The sequence below is a fragment of the Echeneis naucrates genome, chromosome 21 (genome assembly GCF_900963305.1).
Source record: "Echeneis naucrates chromosome 21, fEcheNa1.1, whole genome shotgun sequence".
Classification (NCBI taxonomy): Eukaryota; Metazoa; Chordata; class Actinopteri; order Carangiformes; family Echeneidae; genus Echeneis; species Echeneis naucrates.
Window position 1 is genome coordinate 8,334,245 of NC_042531.1, and position 19,692 is coordinate 8,353,936.

The 19,692-nt window shown below is 39.6% G+C and overlaps 1 protein-coding gene and 1 long non-coding RNA gene across 4 annotated transcripts in view; one reads left to right on the forward strand and one right to left on the reverse strand.

The window, feature by feature from the left end:
* Positions 1-19,692, reverse strand: part of LOC115035231 (uncharacterized) — a 41,644-nt gene that overhangs the window by 10,712 nt on the left and 11,240 nt on the right. For all 3 annotated transcript variants that reach the window (XR_003840311.1, XR_003840310.1, XR_003840309.1), the window contains one exon: positions 4,746-4,867. This is a non-coding gene — a long non-coding RNA (uncharacterized LOC115035231). The remainder of the gene's footprint in view (positions 1-4,745; positions 4,868-19,692) is intronic.
* cdca7a (cell division cycle associated 7a) lies at positions 148-3,887 on the forward strand. Its single transcript, XM_029492959.1, has 10 exons — positions 148-248; positions 663-806; positions 917-1,039; positions 1,139-1,339; positions 1,446-1,523; positions 1,639-1,830; positions 1,933-2,061; positions 2,162-2,311; positions 2,391-2,527; positions 2,630-3,887. The coding sequence occupies exons 1-10, from the start codon at positions 228-230 to the stop codon at positions 2,658-2,660; spliced, it is 1,206 nt and encodes a 401-aa protein (XP_029348819.1). The 5' UTR covers positions 148-227; the 3' UTR covers positions 2,661-3,887.

Below are 19,692 nucleotides of genomic sequence, written 5' to 3' on the forward strand. Positions count from 1 at the left end.
TACAGAAACACACCGGGTCATATTATTGAAAACATTCACATCGACTCATCAGTTTTAATCTGACCTCCAGTTTTCACAGACAGCTTAAAGCTTCTGATGTGTTTTATGCGCCTTTCAGGACTTGGCTGTGGCGCGGGAAACGAACGGGGCGCGTGCAGCTGCAGGAGCTGCATTGTTCAGACTGCAGCTCAGCCTGTTTGTGCGTCCGCGTGCAGCCACGGAGGAAAATGCCCCTGACCCGCTCCAAGGTAAGAGACACCACCAGCTCCATCACACCAAACCGTGGGCTTTTATTTGTGTTGAAATAGTGTGTAGTAAATATTACCTACATTTTTTTTTAAACAGGGGTGTGTTTCATGAGCGCGCACTGAAACGTTTGTCTGCTAAGATTTCATTCAGTTTCAGAAAACTAACCTAAAGTGACAAGTAACTTTTACATAACCGTCTATAAATATACATAAAGCTGAGTTTTATCCTCCTGTTAAACTCGTGGTCTGAGACACTGATGCATCCACACAGTTGAATGGTTGATGTCCTCAGTGTCTCCAGGTCTCTTCATGACAAACTGTCCTCCTTCCTGTTTGGGGGTCACTGGGGACTGACTGTCTAATCTTCGTCCCTGGTTAACATTCATGTTTTCTAAACCTGCCTGATATCGACAGAAACTGGCGGTCCATCCGTCTCCGTCCACCAGGATGAGCCTGAGGAGCTTTCGCAGTGTCCCGCTGGTTCCCATGGAGACGTCCTCTTCTTCCTCTGATGACAGCTGTGATAGCTTTGGCTCCGATGGAGGCTTTGCAAATACGGTAACAATAAAAATACAGAGTCTTAACATAATTATAATCCCATCAAATGGTGGTGAATGTGCAGGATCTTTGCAGCACCATCTGCATCTAATGCCTGTGACTCTGTTTAGAGGAGCAGCTTAAGACAGACGAGGAGGACGGCACAGAAACCGAAGGTGTTTGAAGCCACATCAGAGGAGGACTCATGCAGCGGGTATGAGGAGAGAGAGATCAACAGGCAGATGAAATCCATGGTAATTTTTATTCCCTTTCTCTTAGGAAAAGTTCAATTTCTTGATTTAACTTAGAGACCACAAAACTTTCTATTGAGTTTAAACGGTATTTTCTTCCAGAAAGTGGACTCTGAACCTCCAAAACGAGGCCGCAGATCTGCCATTTTAAAGGTCGCCATGACATTCCCGACCAAGAGGCAGGGCAAGAAGAGGCCTGCGTCTGAGCCACTTCCTCAGCCCAAAGTACAGGACTCAGACTCTGAGGAGGAAGAGAACTTTATGGACAAGAGAGCCCTGAATATCAAGGAGAACAAAGAAATGGTAGAGAGTGATCCCGAATGACATTTTTTTTCTGAAATTTGATTGAAACTGCTTAAATATATTGTATTCTGTATTTATTTGCTCCTTCATTTATGTGTATTTGCAGCTTGCAAAGCTAATGGCAGAGCTGAACAAAGTTCCTGGACTCTTTCCGAGACGGATGGCGTTGTCAGGGTCCGCTATGGTAATTTCACTTGTAAACTAATAAACCATCCAAGTCTTTGTTTCCCACATACTGCTGAAGTGTCAGGTATCTTATCAGGACTTTGGCTAAACTGACAATGTTTTAAACTCTCCAGCCTCGTCAGGCACCTCGTCGCTCCACAGGAACACCTAGATCTTGCCGGAGAAATCCAGAGCGTCTCTCTCGACCCCACACACGTTCCCGAACGCTGGTGGACGGACCCCCCAGCCCGCCACCAGAGGAGGAACCCGAGGATAAGTTTAGCCTGGTTCGCAAAAGCCGCTACTACGAAGATGATGATGAGCGAGTAAGTCATTTCTCATGGTGCTTCCTCATACGTTGGCATAAATTCTGCTGATGTGTGGAGATGAATCACTTTTCTAATTAATGGCATGTATTTCTTGTTCAGCCTCGTCGCCGCTCCTTCAATGGTATCAAGGCCATCCCTCATGTGGTGCGGCCTGTAGAGGACATCACAGAGGCAGAGCTGCAGCGCATCTGCTATGTCGTGCGGGATAAAGTCTACGACAGCGCCACTGTAGGTCCCACATTCATTCTGGGGCTGAGAAGATCTGCAATTTGTTGTAAAGCTACACACCCGAGCATGGTCAAAACTTGCTCTTTTTCCTTCCCCTCAGGGATCCACTTGCCACCAGTGCCGCCAGAAAACAGTCGACACCAAAACTAACTGCCGTAATCCAGAGTGCGTCGGAGTGAGAGGCCAGTTCTGTGGCCCCTGTCTGCGAAACCGCTATGGAGAAGAAGTCCGTGACGCTCTGCTCAATCCGGTAAGATTCTAAACGCACAAGGTTGTGTTGTAATTTCAGAGTGTGTTGGTATGACTCATTTTCCTCTCATTGCTGGCAGGACTGGCAGTGCCCACCATGCAGAGGGATCTGTAACTGCAGCTTCTGCCGTGCCCGAGAAGGCCGCTGTGCTACAGGGGTGTTGGTTTACTTGGCCAAATACCACGGCTACGATAATGTGCATGCCTATCTGAAAAGGTGACTGGAGCAATTAAAACATTTTGTACAGCTTTTTTTTTTTTTTTTTTTTTAATGTCTCAGTGTGAATACTAAAGTTCTTGTTTCATTCTTCCTCTGTAGCTTGAAAAAGGAGATGGAGGAAAATGAGTGAGGAAGAAGCTGCTGCTCCTGGATCTGACTGACGTGACCATTTTGACATGCACACAGTTCAAATACGGTTCATAGTAGTTCTGGCATTATAACACAATACTTGTTGTTCCTGATTGTGTTCCTTGAGAATTGACTGACATCTGGAGGAGGCACATGCATCCAATCCTCCAATTTAAAGCTTTCATTGGCTTTTTCTTCTTCCACATAGTTTATTGTAAGTCTTGAGGGGGAAAAAAATCCTTTTTTTTTTTCTACTTGCATCAACAAGTTCGTTGAAAACCAATTTTAATGTTTTTACTTGAGCATGAGGCCTTAAATACTTTACGATGATTGCAATGTTCTCAAATGTATATACTTCCTATTAAATGTGTTTAAAAAGGAAAAAAAGCCCAACCTGCTGCAGAAATATTTCAGGCTTGTTTGAATGTTCTACTGTATTTTACATTGTTTTAAATGTATAGATTCTACACGGCCCTCTTGGATATGATATCTTTGTGCCTTTTTATATAATTTTTTTTTTTTTTTTTTTGGGGCAAGTGAACTTGTGTTTTTACAAGTTGTTGAGGTTTTTTTTTTTTTCAAATGTGCTGGAAAACAACTAAATATTTGCTTTGCTTGGGATGTCCTGTAGAAATGGCCCAATGATCTGCAGGCTACTCAAGTGGCGCAGGTGGAAAGGGCATAGACTGAGGTCCAACACGAGGAGCTGTGATATACTACAGCGCCTGGTTAAATATCCTTCATTAGATAACTGTCACTAATGGTGTGGAAACAATTAGCACACTCTAATGGGAATTTCATACCTGTAAATCATTTTATCCTGTTAAAGAACATTCTCGCTCTGCTTCAGTCTCTTTGGCTCATTTTCTGCCTTACACTGTTAAGTAGGAATGGGTGACGGTGCCACTGAAGTGGCTATAGAGTTATGGCGTTTTCTGTTCAGAAGTGCGATGCTCTACAGGAAATGACATGGAATTAACCTCTGTGTCTTTTCGTCTTTCAAATGTACTTAATTTCACCCGTAGCAGGCCATTCTCAGATTAGATGATATTGTTTCAAAATAAATGGCTGAGATTTCTTCTGTACTGTGATGACAGGTGGAGTTTGTTTATGAGGTGCTGCATCCCTAACAGAGAGTTATGCTGAACTGTGCAGGAGAATATCTGTTATGTTAATGCTTGCTTTGTGCTTACTGGGTTAACTGTACATTTTCATTAAAGCGTTAATCACTGCACAATCATGTTATCAGTTTCCTTTGACTTGACCATCACTCTATCCAGAACAGTGGCAGCTGTAATTACTGTTATTGAAACATGGAGGAGAAATCCTGAATGCTGCTGGTGATTGAAGATCTTAAGGACTGTGGAGACTGGAGGTTTATTAACATTTCTATCAGTGCGAGGCAGCCACACTCTTTGTTTATAGTGTGTCTGCATTCCTTCACAGACTAAAACTTGGGCTGTTGTAATCTGTTCGGTTGTCGCCGAACTGCCGGCACCAGAAAGAATGACTGAGGTAAGTGCTATTTTTTCCATTTGCCCCAGCTGCTTTAAAGTCAGAATACAAATAAAGGGTGTGCATTATTGTTTCAGGTTTAGATGAAGTGAATATGCGTACATTCACGTTATTTTGGTCAAATTCTCCCTGGTCTGAAACTTTTTTTTTTAATCTGGCAGTTAATTTGCATAATTTGTTATGAGAAAACATTGAAAAATGGCAATGGTAAACAGTACCGATGAAATGGAGAAAAATTTGATGAGGCAAGTAAACCTTTTAGGCATTTTTACACACAAACAATCTTAAAGATGATTATACAATATAATTAGGGATAAATTTAAAATCAGCCCCGATTAGGTTTTAAGGATTTGAAATCTGCAGATAGTATGACCATATCTGTCTGTTATTTGGTCCTTTAAAGGGACAAAAGGACTGAAGTTTCTTCCTGCTTCTCATTCAGGGAAGGTGCTGCTCAGCTTCACTGTTCACTATGATTCATATGTGAGTATACATGTGATTTTAAAAACGTCAGATGATCTCATGAGATGAGATGCAGCACTAAAAACCTGTAAAATGAAACAAAACTCACCTCGCTCCATCGACCAGCAACGATGTCACAGCTTTGGGTTCAACGCGTTGCACCCTCAGAGGAGATGATGTGTCCTCACGAAACTTCAGTCTCACATATTGAATTTCAGGTTAGCAGTCTAACTGAAAGGATCAGCACAGACAATAATATGCATTTAGCAGCAGGTGTCTTTTGTTTTAGTTTTTTGTTTTTTTTTTGTGCAAAATAAAAAGTGATCACTGAAGTCAGGTCAGAAAAAGTCAGGAAATTTTCTTAGCATGTAGAAATCGAATGAGATGAACCTTTAGGATGATGGCAAAACGCTGTGGAAAGTCCTGTTAAAGAACTTTCTGGGTTTATCCCAGATCGCTCTCAGAAAAACAGATGCTAAGCTTGGCAGACCAAAGTGTAATAGCAGTGATACATGGGCTGGAAGAAACCGAGTGAGCTAGCTCCCTTATATTTATTTACCATTTCTACACCAACACTTTGATTTCATGCATTTTATTTGTAGTCATCCATTTTTCATGCATGGATAAAAAGACTATATTTGGGGAAAAGCTGAAATAACATTTAAAAAGCACAGCTACAGCCGATATGCTACCAAGGGAAGGAAAGAAGTATAACTAGGTAATCCTGATCCTACTATTTTATTTACCTGAATTTATTACTAGCACTAAATGTGAACACCATCTGAGATAGAACGATGTCACTTGTCTCAAATGACCTGAAGTATTTATATATCTATATATGTTACAGTGACTGGACTCGGACTCTGTCCTCTTTAAAATGGCTGAATTGGCCATTAACATGGACCAACCACACTCTTGATGATTAATAATCAATGACCTTGACCCTTAGTCACATCTCTGACCCCTGAGTTCTCATTTCTGCTTCTAGCTAAAGATAAAAAGCTTAAAGTCAACCATTGCAGGTCAGCTGGTCACTTTGAATAAATTCTGACTGGAATGAAATTAGTGAAGCATTTTGACAAACAGAGATTTTTTTTTTTTTACATATACTTACAGGCAGCAGCATAATTACTGCAGGGAAATAGATCTACTACTATTACTAGCTCATACAGTTTTGTAATCAAATAATTGAGCCAGTTTGTTAATCCAACAAGTCATCTGCAGGTTCCAAACTGAGCCTGTAAATCTAGTGATTGGTTATTACACAATTATTGACACAACAATAAAACAAAATAATAAAATAAAAATATAATTGAAAGCAATAAACAACAAGAATAGGAAAAAAATTGCCTGGTAATATTTTACCAGGCATACAAAATATACACAGAAATACCATTTGACTGTGTCTGCATCTGTAAAATTTTAAACTGTTACAGCATGACCAGACCCATTTATATAAGGACAACAAAGGACTGAACTGCCTCATATTACAAAATGCTGAAATTCATTTTGGTCAGTGGTTACAGTTGAAATGATGCCTCTTTGGATTTCACATTTAAAAACAGAATCTTTTCCAGAGTTGGACTTAATGTTGTATTGAAACAATGTACCTTATAAAAAAAATTAAATCCTCTTATTCTCATAATTATAGGCTATATCAGTATAAATATAATACTCAACATAACATCTCTTCTTTAGTCCTTCTTTTTTATTTCTCCAAAAGGAACATTTCAAAAACTATTATTAGTATAATAAAGATGCACTTGAAAATACTAGTCCTGTATTAAATACCAATGATCATCCACTTTGGGGTGATGAATATTTAGGGAAGTAATTGTTTACAACGCTCAAGCATTGAGCTGATCTGGTAATCAGGCTATGAAATACAATATTTATTCATTAGAGCAGATTTAATGAGGCCTTGCGGCGCTAATTATGAAAACCAGTGTAGCAGTAAATGAGTAGCGCACGGTAGCGGGCTGCGGGGTACCTGTGAGGAGGGACGGGGGGTTGAAGTGCCCTGAGTGCCATGGCACACTGAGCAGCACCACACAGCCCAGACTGTGGCCGTCCAGCCCACAGCAATACATCACTGGACATGCAGACAGGTCGCAGATGGGCCCCCCATCCCTGCATGCCCTGCTCTCCCTCCTGAAATTAAGGCTGGATTTTCCCCTGAGCATCTTAATGCCCAGATTATCGGTTTTATTGGATGTCAACATTCAACACAGTAGCCAATCTCATCATAGCTGTGCTTCAGGTGGACGTGCTCAGCGCAGCAAGGCTTTAAAAAAAATGGTCTCAGACACTTAAAAGCTGAAAAAGGTTGAGTGCTTATTCTGCAGTTTCTATTTGTATGCAGGTCTGGAGATATGTGGTAGGATTTTGCAGCATAATATGGGTTTTGATTGACTGATATTTTCATTATGGCTGCAGGGTAGCGTGTAGACTGTTAATTTGCTTGAGAGTCCTGCAGGTCTACGGTGATTGTAGCAGAGCCAGAAGAAAAGCTGAATAAATGAAACTAACAGGGCACAATCACAATCTGTGGGTCAAAATCAACTGATTAATTATAATTTAGAATCAATCTGTCAGACTTCTGTAATAAACACCCTTTCAGGCTTGCTGCTTATTAACCAGCGTAACATGGCACACCACGGAAAACCAAGCTGTCACAGTGGATATGTACATGTTAATAAAAAGAGAAGAAACAATGAGACTGAAATTATTGATTGTTCCCACTTTCTGCTGCAGCTCAGCAAGACAACTTTCCACACAAGAATCTCCCTCTGGCTCTGACCTCTACAGCCTGTAAAGTGTGGTGAGGAGAGTGCTGTTAAATGCACAGTGAGTGACTCTGGGTGGCAGGAGGCTTATGACATGCTCCTTTCCTCCTGTTCCAGCCTGCAAAGTGATGGAAACAGCAGTCTGGTCCAGGTGTCAGGGACATTATCAAAGAAAAGGGCTGCCTGCAGTTGCTCCATCTCACAGGAAATTGCCAACTCACCCTAACAAAGGAAGGCATAAGTGCACTTGCTGCTGCCTTCAAGGGGAGTGTGATAAGATGACATTATAAATACAGAATTGTTCATGGAGGTGGAGGGTTAGGCACATCAGCCAGCTGAACTTGACAATTCTGTTTTTCATGTGCACGTCTCAAGCCTGTATGGGTTTATCTAAAACAAAATCTTCTTCTTATCCACTTGAGGTTCATACATTCCGTAAATGTGTTAAACTGTAATTGTGTATGTTTCATCTCAAAACTTCTTGAGGCAGCAGCCACGCATACTTTACAACTTCACTTGCAGGACAAACCCGTAAAGACATCTAAAAGAAACCCTGATGATCCAGAGCAAATTAAATTTATGCAAATAATGCACACTTTACTTGAAGTGAGGGTATAGTATATAATTAGGCTACAGCGGGCTGCAAAAAAAGTAAAAACTGTTCGGGACTGCTCCTACACATTTTGCATAATAAACATGGAAGAGGTTTTAATTGCAGTGTTTTGAAAATTAAATATCTTATTTGTACTTTTCAACAAGAGCTTAGTGCAGTTGCTGTGAAATACCTTTATAAAAATAAATAAAATGCCTTGGAGCATTAAAAATAGACTGTCATTAGTTAACTGTGCTTCTTCTGAATATGTGGCTCCTTCAGTAAAGTGATGCTGCTGCCTCCCATTGTCAGTTTCACGCTTGGTGCTTCCTGACACCTGAAGGGGGAGCTCTAATACAGGCAACTTGGCTGCACTTTTATCGTGCTTCAACTTTTTCAACAAGTCCTCAGGAGTGGAGGAGAAAGTGGAAGCTCTACCTCACACTTTGCTGTACATTCAATCAAATAAAACTGACACTGGGCACAAATAAGCAGCTCCGCAAACCAGAGAAGAGCTGGAGGCTTGTAACGGCGTAACGTTTTGATACACTATGTGTCTCAAAAAGAAAAGAGAGAGATCTGCTTCAATTCTCTAAAGGAGTCCAGCAGCAGACTTTGACTGTAGGAGGAGAAGGTGGGTGGGTGGAATGGGGTGGGGCAGGGGGTGCGGGGTAATTATGACCAGGGGAACACAGGGCTGTAATCTGTAAATCTATTCTTACCCTAAGTGAGAGCTGGTACATTGGATTGATTTTATTGAGATCATACATTATAAATGGGGCATGGAGGAGCTTACAGCCTTGAGATGGTGGTGCTCACGTGCTTCATTAATTTTTACTTCATTAACTCTCTCCTTCAGACCCTTCAACACACAATTCATTGCCGGCCATGAATCCAGGCTACAGGCAAATGGACAAGCGTGGGACGACTTTCAGTGAAGTGGATACACTGAGTAACACTGTCCAAACAAATCAGTAACACATGAATTATACATAACCTCACATCAATCCGTATTAACACACCAGGTCTCTTCTTTTGAACTTAAGACTATATTTAAAAAAAAAAAAAAAACCCACCATGCTCATAAGCACTAATAGCATTTGTTCCAGTCACAATAAAATGAAGTGCAGTATCAATTTAGCTGTCAAAAAGTCATTAGAGTCACAGGAACAAAAAGCATGGAGAGAGCTGACCAGACATCTTACGCATTCAGTGTTTCTGATTAATTCTTCTTTAACAATATCAAATTCTACTTTTGACAGCGGCAGATTTTGGAACAATGTCACAATCACTGTTTACAGAGGCTGATTAAAAAGCAGTGCAATCATTTTTGGTTACACACCCTCGTCCTTAGATGATACTGTACTTTTCCTGCAGTGTCCTTCGCCTGTTATCACTCACAAACCCAGAGGTGCAGCAGCTCAGTCCCTTTTTGGTTCACGGCGTGGATTTTCAAAACTCCCCCGTGGGCCCTTTAGAATGGACCATTTGGTTAATATTATAGCCTTATACCCAACAATATCAATCAGTCATGAAAGCACCTGTGCACGGCGATCTACGTTGCATCACCATTAACTCCAGACAAGTGATGGCCTCCGCTGGTTGTAAGACGAGAGAGGGGTGGATGTTGTGAGTCAAAATATAGGATGAATGGATGGTGTGGATGGTTCGGTTTAGACTTTTTCTTTTACTGATTGGGCTATTCAGTGAGGATGGAAGTGTGTATGCTCACCACAGTGCAAAATCAACAGTGGATACAGAACTCGAGAGAGAAGTTGCGATGAATGTGTCGGGTGTTTTCAGCAGAGCTGAAGGTGAGAAGCTGTGGCTGAACCCCTTCAGTCTGCAGTGAAATGACTTACTAAAATAACCCACAGACTTCCTCTGAGTCATACAAAATGCCTCACCTAAAATAAAATTTGTGTTTTATCTTTGTTTTTTCCCAGCAAAAACTTAAAAAGTCTTAACATCTACGCAGATCATTCCTCTAGTTCCTTCCTTGAAAGATCTGAACGACTGGATTTGCTCCACATCACACTGTCTAAGCTTCACGCTGGAGGATCATTAGCTCGTGTTGTAGTTCCACCAAATACATCCACCTCTTAATCTGAGATTTAATATTAACAGAGAAAATTTCCCATGTTCAGCAGGGGGAAGTGAAAATAGCCTACTAGCATCAAACCTCACGACATACTAAACATCGCTCTGCACTGTTAAGTGCTTTTAAAAATACAGACGTGAGTCACATGAGTTCGGTTCAACATAACAGTATTTTGAGGATAAAATGGCCAATGGAGCTGAATCTAAAGCTTTTCAAATAGACCATTCGTATGTAGTAGAGTGCATCTGTGTTGAATCCCGCGTGGAAGCGGTTCATGATTCAAACCTGTTGTCAGACTCTCACTGAGCATGAGAACAACACATCAGTGAGCAGGCGCTTAAGTGCTTTTCCTCTGAGGCAGCTTAAAATTCTTAACATTTCAAATCTGCTGCGACAGCTGTCCCAGCGCACATTTGCCAGCTCTGTTTCACCACACATGTTGAAATGATGATTCCCTCATTACATTTGCCATCAAACAATGTATCCAAAGCTAACAGTTGACAAAATCCAGTTAAAACATTCGGGGCAAGCTCTTAAAAGAAGAATTAATGGGAGCGAAAGAAAAACAGCTCTTAGACAATTAGCACCAGAGACCACTCTATAATCTTAAGATTATTTTCACCACTTAAAAGCAACACACATGGTTTGTGTTGTGGTGGGGCAGAATGAACAACACTTGAGTGGATTTGATTTGGTCTCCCTAATCTGCATTTCCTTTACATGCCTTTCTTCTGTTCCAAAATGTCAGTGTTGATCAACTCCAGATGGAATAGGCCAGTGTGTCATCCCAGTTGCAAAATCTATGAAAGGATTTTCCCAAGAGGATAAAATGAAAGGATTTGGTCTGAGACGTGTTTTGAGCTGTCGCCTGGGATGTTCGGCAGACTCAATAATCAGCAATGTTTTGTGTGTTTTTGTGAGCAAATCCTCTTGAAATGAAGATGCATATTATTAGCTTCTCTATACACTAAGGAGATTTTTCACGTTATAAACATTGCTACTCAGACAAACTCTTAATTTACTTAAATTAAAATGTATTCTCAATTATTAAAGAGATTATTTAAGTATCAAAAGCCTCAGCAAGATATATAGAGACGTCTTGTTGATGACCCCAAAACAGACACTCTCTTCTCCTTGTATGAAACTGAGTTGAAAAAGAGTGAAATTAATCTACAATTCATTTTTCTGGAGATCCCCCAGGGCGCGCTAACAGGCCCACGGGGGTCCCCAGATCTCACTTTAAGAACTACTATATTGGATCTGGTTACAAGAAACATCCCAAAGCTATGTTCATTTAAATAAAACATTTTATTTTTGTGGATGGGAAAAAAAAAACTGTAATTGCAAAATCTGAAATTTAACCCTGGGGCTGGTTGCTTAACCAAACATGCTCTGGCTGGTTAGACTTAGTCACAGAGGAAATGTCTGGCACACAGATTGAATTTGTTCTCTCTGAAGTCAAAGGCAGAAAAACAATTAAGTGTCTGCCACACATTTGACTGTGTACCACTTGACACAGTTTTTCACATCACTGGGGCAATTGTCTGCAGAGAGCGATGAGACAAAGCCATTACTTCCAATGTCTCAAAAAGATGGCATTGTTATTTTCTGATTTTGAAACATTTCAATTAAGCCACTGATGGAGTTAATAAACATAATGGTGTGAGACTTGCACTGTTTTCTTTTGTGCTGTCGAGTCCATTTTCAGGATGGTTGCTGCTGTTTAACCAGAGGTGCATCTCAGTGTGCTTTGGTCCAAGAGGTAGACACTTCGAAGTATATGTACATGTGTGTGTGTGTGTGTGTGTCGCTATCCTCCAGAGTCCCCTTCCCCTCCTCAACCTTTGTCTTTCATTCAACGCTGAGTCCTTTCAAAACAAGGTGAAGTTCAGCAAAGTTTCTCTGCAGAGATGATCAAACAGTCACATCACTAATGGCGATGGGTGACAGGGCCAGTGAATACAGATCAGCTTTAATTGTGGTGGGTCTTACTGCCACTGTCTGTCAATCTGAGCCTTTGAATTGGTGGAAATTTGCTCTGTTCATTCTGTTAAATGATGTATCCAATTAAATGCTTTAGAATTCATGATCTTCAGTCAAGGTTAAATGAAAGCAGTTACTCCTGTCAGTAAGGTGATTAAAAGCTGCCTACATCAGGCACATTTTGTGCAAAAATTTAAATTTGGGGCTAAAGCATGAATCTTTATTCATTATGTGCAGTCCTGCTATATAAATGTCCAGCACAGTCGCTCTTAATCACCTTGTTCATTTCAAATCTCACTCTAGTCCTTTTTACTAAATGGAATCGCAGAATTCAGATGATAGTGTTTTACATATTCACATTAAACTGTGGCCAATTTAAATAACGTCTAACAGCAACTCAGCTTTAAAAAGCCACTTTTGTTTTGCTCTTTTTTAGAAGAAAAATTCTTATTTATTATGAGAAAAAAAGCAGATCGTGACCTTTCAAAACACTTTCCAATTCTTGATGGCCAAGCAGTTTAATGTAATGCAAAATAATATTTGTCCCACTACCTTTTTAACCGTGATTGAAGGAATACGGCAGTTCATGCTCAGCAAAAGAAAAAAATAAGGTTTTGACAACGGGCTTAAATGAACAAGTGCACTACAGCAAGGAAATTAATTTTCCTCCAACAAGATGAATGTTGTACCAAGTTATTAATGAGCATTTAATGTGCTTGTACAAGTAAGTTCTCCGTGTCGTCGTGATGAATGTGACGATGGAGGTGAAGAGCGTGTTGACTAATGGGTACTGTGTCCAGGGATCAGATCTTGGGGTCCTCAGAGGAGAAAGCCACTGTCTGGATTTCACATATCACATGATGTCAATAACTGGAGATCTGCTAGCCAAGCTGCAGGTTAAAGAATCAGTTGCATCCTTTCTACACACTCTCTGACCCAAACAGGTTTGCTCTGTGAGATATAATCCAAAGTCACGTAATCACAGCTTCTGGTATATTTTGCTTTGAAACAATATAAAGTCCATGTGGTCACATTCAGACCCTTCTCCACCATCAGATTGTGTAACCTTCTTTGTCTAATTCTGACTTTATTTTGGTCCAAAAATTTTTTGCATTTGCCAATGACAAAGTATTTGCCACGTTAAATCAGGATCAGGTTAAGAGATCAGTTCTTGACTTGAAGTTGTATTTTTCAACATATATATTATCAAATATAATCCTACATGCATTTCTAACATTGTAGAACAGTCGCCCAACTTAGTGCGATATGGGACAAATGTTTTATTCCAAAAACTGTCCAAAGGGCAAATGTTTCTGTTTTTAAGACACAAAAACGTCTGAGACAGAACTGCTGTTGTCGTATTGTTGTTAGTGTTAAATTGGTTTATGCATCTGGTCATAAAAAATGACAGAGAAAAAAAGGAGCAGGCGCAACGTACAAACATTTAGGCGAAGAAAATGAAAACTTGATGGATTCTATATTGAGTCCTATAGATACATAATGGGACGCAGGCCTGAGAGCCAAGATGCACATTTGAATGACTGCCAAATACATAAACTCGGCTCACTCAGGGGCTTATGGTGAATAAATAAGGCTGTGGATTACATCAAATCTCTCCTCAAACCACTACTCCTGCCTGCCACTCCCAGTGTAGAGACCATTTAAACTCTAGAAGGGGCCAAACATCAGCAGTTGGTCTCCTTTAAACAAGTCTGACTAAAGTAGAAAAATAAATAAAGCCTCCGGCGCTCTACTTTAATGTATTCAATTAACTGGGGTCCCTCTAGAGAACTCCTGCGCACACTTGGATAAAGAGACAGCATATCGCCTGGAGATGAATACGCTGAATGCACTCATTCTGAAGACCATGATTGGAAATCTTCCTCAACAGGTTCTTACTTAATTAAACTTCCCTTCATCTGACTTTCTGTCGCTTTCGAGGGAAAATTGGGAGAAGCATATTGAAAGCCAGGGAAACTTTGTTCACTATTGCATGTTGTTTACAGGGCAATCGGGGCGACTTGTAGGGCCTGTGATAACCTCCACCATCACTGTGGAAAATCAACTCAGCCTGAAAGAACAGAGAAGTATATAAAATCTCCGATTCAATCATAGACAATTATGTGGTGAAATGAGAGAAATTCAGCAGCCGTCAAGTCTGAGTGGGAGGGATAATTATCTGGCAGTCATTACTGTTCCCATAATAGCATTTAACGACATTCATATACTGTATGAACATATTGCACTTGTTGGAAACATGTAAGTTGAAATTAATCAGGCCAACCGTTTCTGGAAAATATATGAAATCCTCTGTATGCTGAGAAGTGTAACATGTTCATCATGTCCTTGAGTGAATGATGTATGTTAGTGTGAAATTTATCTAATTATCTCAAATGTGTCTCCTGAGAATCCATTCAGCATCCCTTTGTACCTTATTTTCCCTCTACAGCTCCATTGTGTAGCAAAGCCCCAACAGAGTTTCCTATCTATTAAAATCAATCTCTTATCACATCACCTACATTCACCATTCACTGCACTTTTTTCAGAACAAATCAACTTAATCAAGCTCATTAAGTGTTATTATTAGCTATTTATTGTTATCTCCCTCCGTGTAGTGCTGACAGGTTCACCCCACCCACACATGTCCCCCTTGATACCAGGACCTTTGCTTGTCACAGCAGTTCTGCGCGCCGTTTTAATTGGCCTCAATTGTATTATTCTTACAAGAAAGATGGGAAAAAAGTTCCATCATTTTGCCTCATAAGTATCACAACTACATCACACAGAGCTCCTCTTTGCTGCTCTTCAGTCTGCAGAGGTTGCTAAAAGAAACCCGAACTTAGCAGGAACCAACACACTGACATGAAGTGAAGTCCTCCTTAACAGCTGGGAGTTTGGTGGACGGACGTGGACAATGGCCACAGAGAAGGTGCCCCTCATTCCTATTGTGTTTAAGTGTGGTGTTAAATACTGTGGAAGCTTCTTAATGCAGCATGGCAAATGTATTTCCACAGCTGTCAGGGTGATGGACAGAGGGGCGAGTTCCCCTCAGCAGAAGCGTGCTTCTACCTGCACACAATAGACCTGCAGGATGGGAGTGTGGACAGATGAGAGGATGGATGTATGTGTACTGCGGAGGAGGTGACGGTTGGAGGAGGGTGCGGAGAAGTTTGTCCCATCACAGGAGTTATTAAGTTTGTCTCTTGGACACACTTGGTTACACCAGGGTGCTCATCCCTCATTCATAATAGATGCTAATCTGCTCAGGGCTGACTGATGACAGAGCTTCCTGCCCTTCATAGAATTAATCCGCGGTTTTATCAAAGGACCCAAACTGCCTGCTAATTAGACTCATTTCCTCCAGCATGAATTATTTATTTCCATTGTAACTGATCAGAGGCGATTATGATGCATCATGCTGCCGCCAGTTTTCATACAGATGCGCATACCACTACAAGTTCTCAGAGTCTTGGCTCAGTATACAGCAATATATGGCAAACCAGCTTAAATGATACACCAAGAGACACCTTACAGGTAATAAGCAATCTCAAGATTGGCATTAGTATTTCCAGGAGAGGTGGACTCGCACACTCTTCATGCAGCAGTTCTACATCTTTTCAAGTCTGACCTTTAATATTTAAATGCTTATCTGCACCAGTATATGAAAACTATCTGTGGTCGTTTCTAAATATTACTCCTACTCATACCATAGAAACCCCTTCCCATTTCTATATAATAACACAAAGTCCACAAAAGTGCAAACACACTTCCCAAAGTCTAAATAAAGTCAAAATGACACTCTAGCAGTTATAATCAAATCAAGTGTCTTTTACAAAGTCATCATCTTAGCAGAAAATTAACTATTTTTGCAGTTTTGCCTCCCAGTTGTTTGGCAAGACAAGAGGAAGAGAGAATTACATCTAAAATAATCTAACAGGTGTCAGTCAACCTCATGATTTGACCAACTCATAGTAGCTTCAGCTAATCTTTACAGCTCCCTTTTAACACAGAATGATGGGAACAGAAAATACTTCAAATGTATATGTGTTACAAAACACAAACCTATCCTAATGATACACACCAAACAAAGTTACCAACACATGCTTCCTATAGCTGCTGTATGATATTTCTGACTGAAGGTTTATGGATATATTCCATAAGTTCTGTTCTCCTCATCAAAACATTCACTCCCTAATTACATCTACTTAAGCAATTTTGTGGAGGGAAAAAAATGTTGTGCTTAATTGCATTACTATCTGGAAGGCAGAAATATGCAGAGCGAAAAAAAAAAAAAAAAAAACGTATAGCAACGTGAGCGAACTGCTAATTAGTCAGATATTGGTTTGCATTACTAAATAGGATTTTACGCCCCACACAGATAGGAGGCTAAGGAGAGTGAGGCTTCTCTTCTCCAAACTGTAATCAAACAAAGACAGATGTACAGATAAACACTAGAAGGAAAGTTTGGAATAATTATTCATTGTGGTGCTGCATCTTCTGTGCAGGATTAGCTTGTAATAGACACTTCCCTCGCAGTGATTTCACATCTATAGGTGCCTGGTAACGGAAAAAGATTATATAGCTGAGATAAAATATCTCCAACCACAATAGCTGCTGATAAGGTTAATAAAAAGAGTCCAATTATTAGAATGGCAAAAAAAAAAAAATGCATAGCAGCTGAACAATTCATGATGGGCCATTGTGCTCCAAAAGCTTAAATTTACAAATAAGCACAATAGAAGGAGCTCCAGTGAAGACCAATACACAATAAGCTTCAGTTTTATCACACAGTATTAAAGTTTATTCAGACTTTGGAGCGCGATGTGAAAAAAAAGAAAAGAAAAGAAAAAAAGATAGCCTTCTCTTAACGGCAACACTTCAAATGCTCTTTTGGTTGCCATTTTCACACGAACAATGGGAAATTATGTTGAGGCAAGAAAGAAAATTTCTTTTATAATGAATACCACCTTTAGTGATTGCTAATAATTGCGTTAAGTGGCTTAGGTCGGGGAGGGCGACTCCTGTATAACTAATATAAGGATCTGAACCCTCACCCTCACTGATGAGGCCTATTCACAACTCCGCTGCCCTGTGCCCCTTCCAAGCTCCTTATCCTGCAATGTGATGAGGAGTGTGTTGTTAAAGTTTCTGAGCAACGGTTTCACACAACAACATTCATCCCTCTGTTCTGTAGCAGGAAGTAATGGCTCAGTGTCGCTTCTGTCTTAATCACAGAGAAGGACGGTGGGAGCTCAATAACACAGCAGACAGGATTAATGGAGATACACAGTATATATACTGGATTCAAGACCTACAACGTGTTCTGTGCTTAAACTATATTACTAAGAAGAAACATTTTTATATGGCATCCCTCTACTTTTTTGGCCGAGACTACTGTTGTTATTTAAAATGAAAAATTGCTCTGAATTAGCACACATAACACACAGTGTCTTTATATTTAAATTACATCGTGTTATGTGTGCTAATCTTCCATTGTTAAGATATGTGAGTTAATTAGATGTAACTATAAAAGTCAGTGAGTGAATCCAGTAAATATGGCTGGTCCAATCACTCTGATGCATTCCAGAATACTGACGAGTATTTTTTAAATCTGAAATACTTCATACTCCTACTTTTCCTTTATAAAATACAATATTGTTTCAAACTGGGTAAATGTTTTTTAGTTAAGGCTGTACACACAAAATAAAATGTATTTATTAGTCATAGTGACAACTGCCCAACAATATGTGCACTGTAGTCAGAATTATAAGTATTTATCTTGATTTTTTTATTTTTACTGTCATGAATAATGCTGAATATCTTCAAACATTACTCACAGAATCAGTCCTCTTTTGTATTTTCGTTCATTTTATATCAAATTTAACTCTTGCTGGGAGCCCAACTGTCATGAAGAGAAGTGGATACAATTGTTTTCCAGTTTGTTGTACCTCACACTGAGCTATGTGCATCTGTTTGCAAGTGAAATAGAAACTTTGAAATGTAAACTTCATTACCAAATAATGTACTTTAAAAAAACCCAGCTTTTTCATATCCAGTCGACATCTGTTTATCTCATAGAAGCAATTTAGGATGATCTTGGGGCAATCTTTTGAAATAAATGGTGCTGTCTATTATCCATGGAAACACGCCATGAAACACGAAGCCTCAACTAAACACAGTTTCAAAACAAAAAACTTCATCTGTTTTGTTCCAGTGCTGACCCTTCCCATCCCATCTGTGCTCGGTTACAGTTTACCTTTCAGAAAAAGGCTTCATGGATTATTAGCAGTATTCTGGCTGATGATGGAAAACAAAAATATAGAAATGATTGCACACATTGTCCTCCATTTGAAAAGAGATACCCAGGGAAATCATCAAGAGAACAAAAAAACACAAAAATTTGGGGCACTGCAATAATTACTTTAGGGTATCCAGTGCTCTCTCATGGAACATATCAGTGGCCACCATATCTGAGGTTTGACCTGCAGTTGCTGCAGAAACCTCACACAAACAAGGGACAAGGAATGAACCTCCCACTAAACCGTCCCTGGGTAAGACAAGACAACCAAAGAGGAAGTAACCAGCTGGACGATGACCACCAGAGTATCAACAACACCCACTGTCAACTATCCTCTCTTCCAGAAAAAGCTTTATATTTATCTTCTAAACATCCGATGTTTGAACGTAAAATCAGATGTAGTATAAGAGTAATGAGTTGATGGCATAATGTATATAATGGAAGTCTGTCTTCAGGAGAGGAAAATAAAGCTATGGCAGAAGTAGCAGCAGTGCAAGAGTTTATTCTGCTGAAACTATCAGTGAAATTCACAAAACTTAACAGGATACATAAATTTTGCATGCATAATTACATTAATTTAATGTGTTTTGTCATCATCGGTGCGATTAGTGCAATATAGTGAAGTTTTTTTTATCTATTACAAACAAATTAAAAAGGTGATTTTAGATAATGAACTTGGATGAATTTGGGTTTCATCAATTAAAAAATTGCAAATCTATATAAATAACATTCTTTGTTTTAAAAATAAATTTACATTTTCTTATTTTTGATGTAATAATAATAATGTATCTGTGATTTAATTTTTTTAAATAACTATTCTTAGAAGGAGGGTGATATATAGCTTACTTTTTACTTTAAATACCTGAATAAATTTTAGCTTGAAGCTGTGACACATTTACTTGAAATCTCATATATGATAAACATCAGCCATCTTCAGGATTATTTTAACTATATTCAAAGACTCTTTAATTTTACATTTAACTGGGAATACATCATTTTAATTTATAAAATATTGCACAACTCCTTGAAATAATTTGTTGCTTAAATGATTTTCTCTATATTTGTTCATTTAGAGATGATTAGATGAGAATATCTGATTGATGACTGACTGATGAATAATGAGTAGCTGGTGGTCACAGGGAGGAGAAGTTTTGCATTTCATATACAGTTCATGTTGTCACTGTAGTAGCCAGCGCTTAGCCTATTAGGACTACTCCTTCAGCAGCACACACTTAAATGTCTCCATGCAAAATGAGCACTCAGGTCATGTTTAATGACCAGAGAGCTAATAAAGGT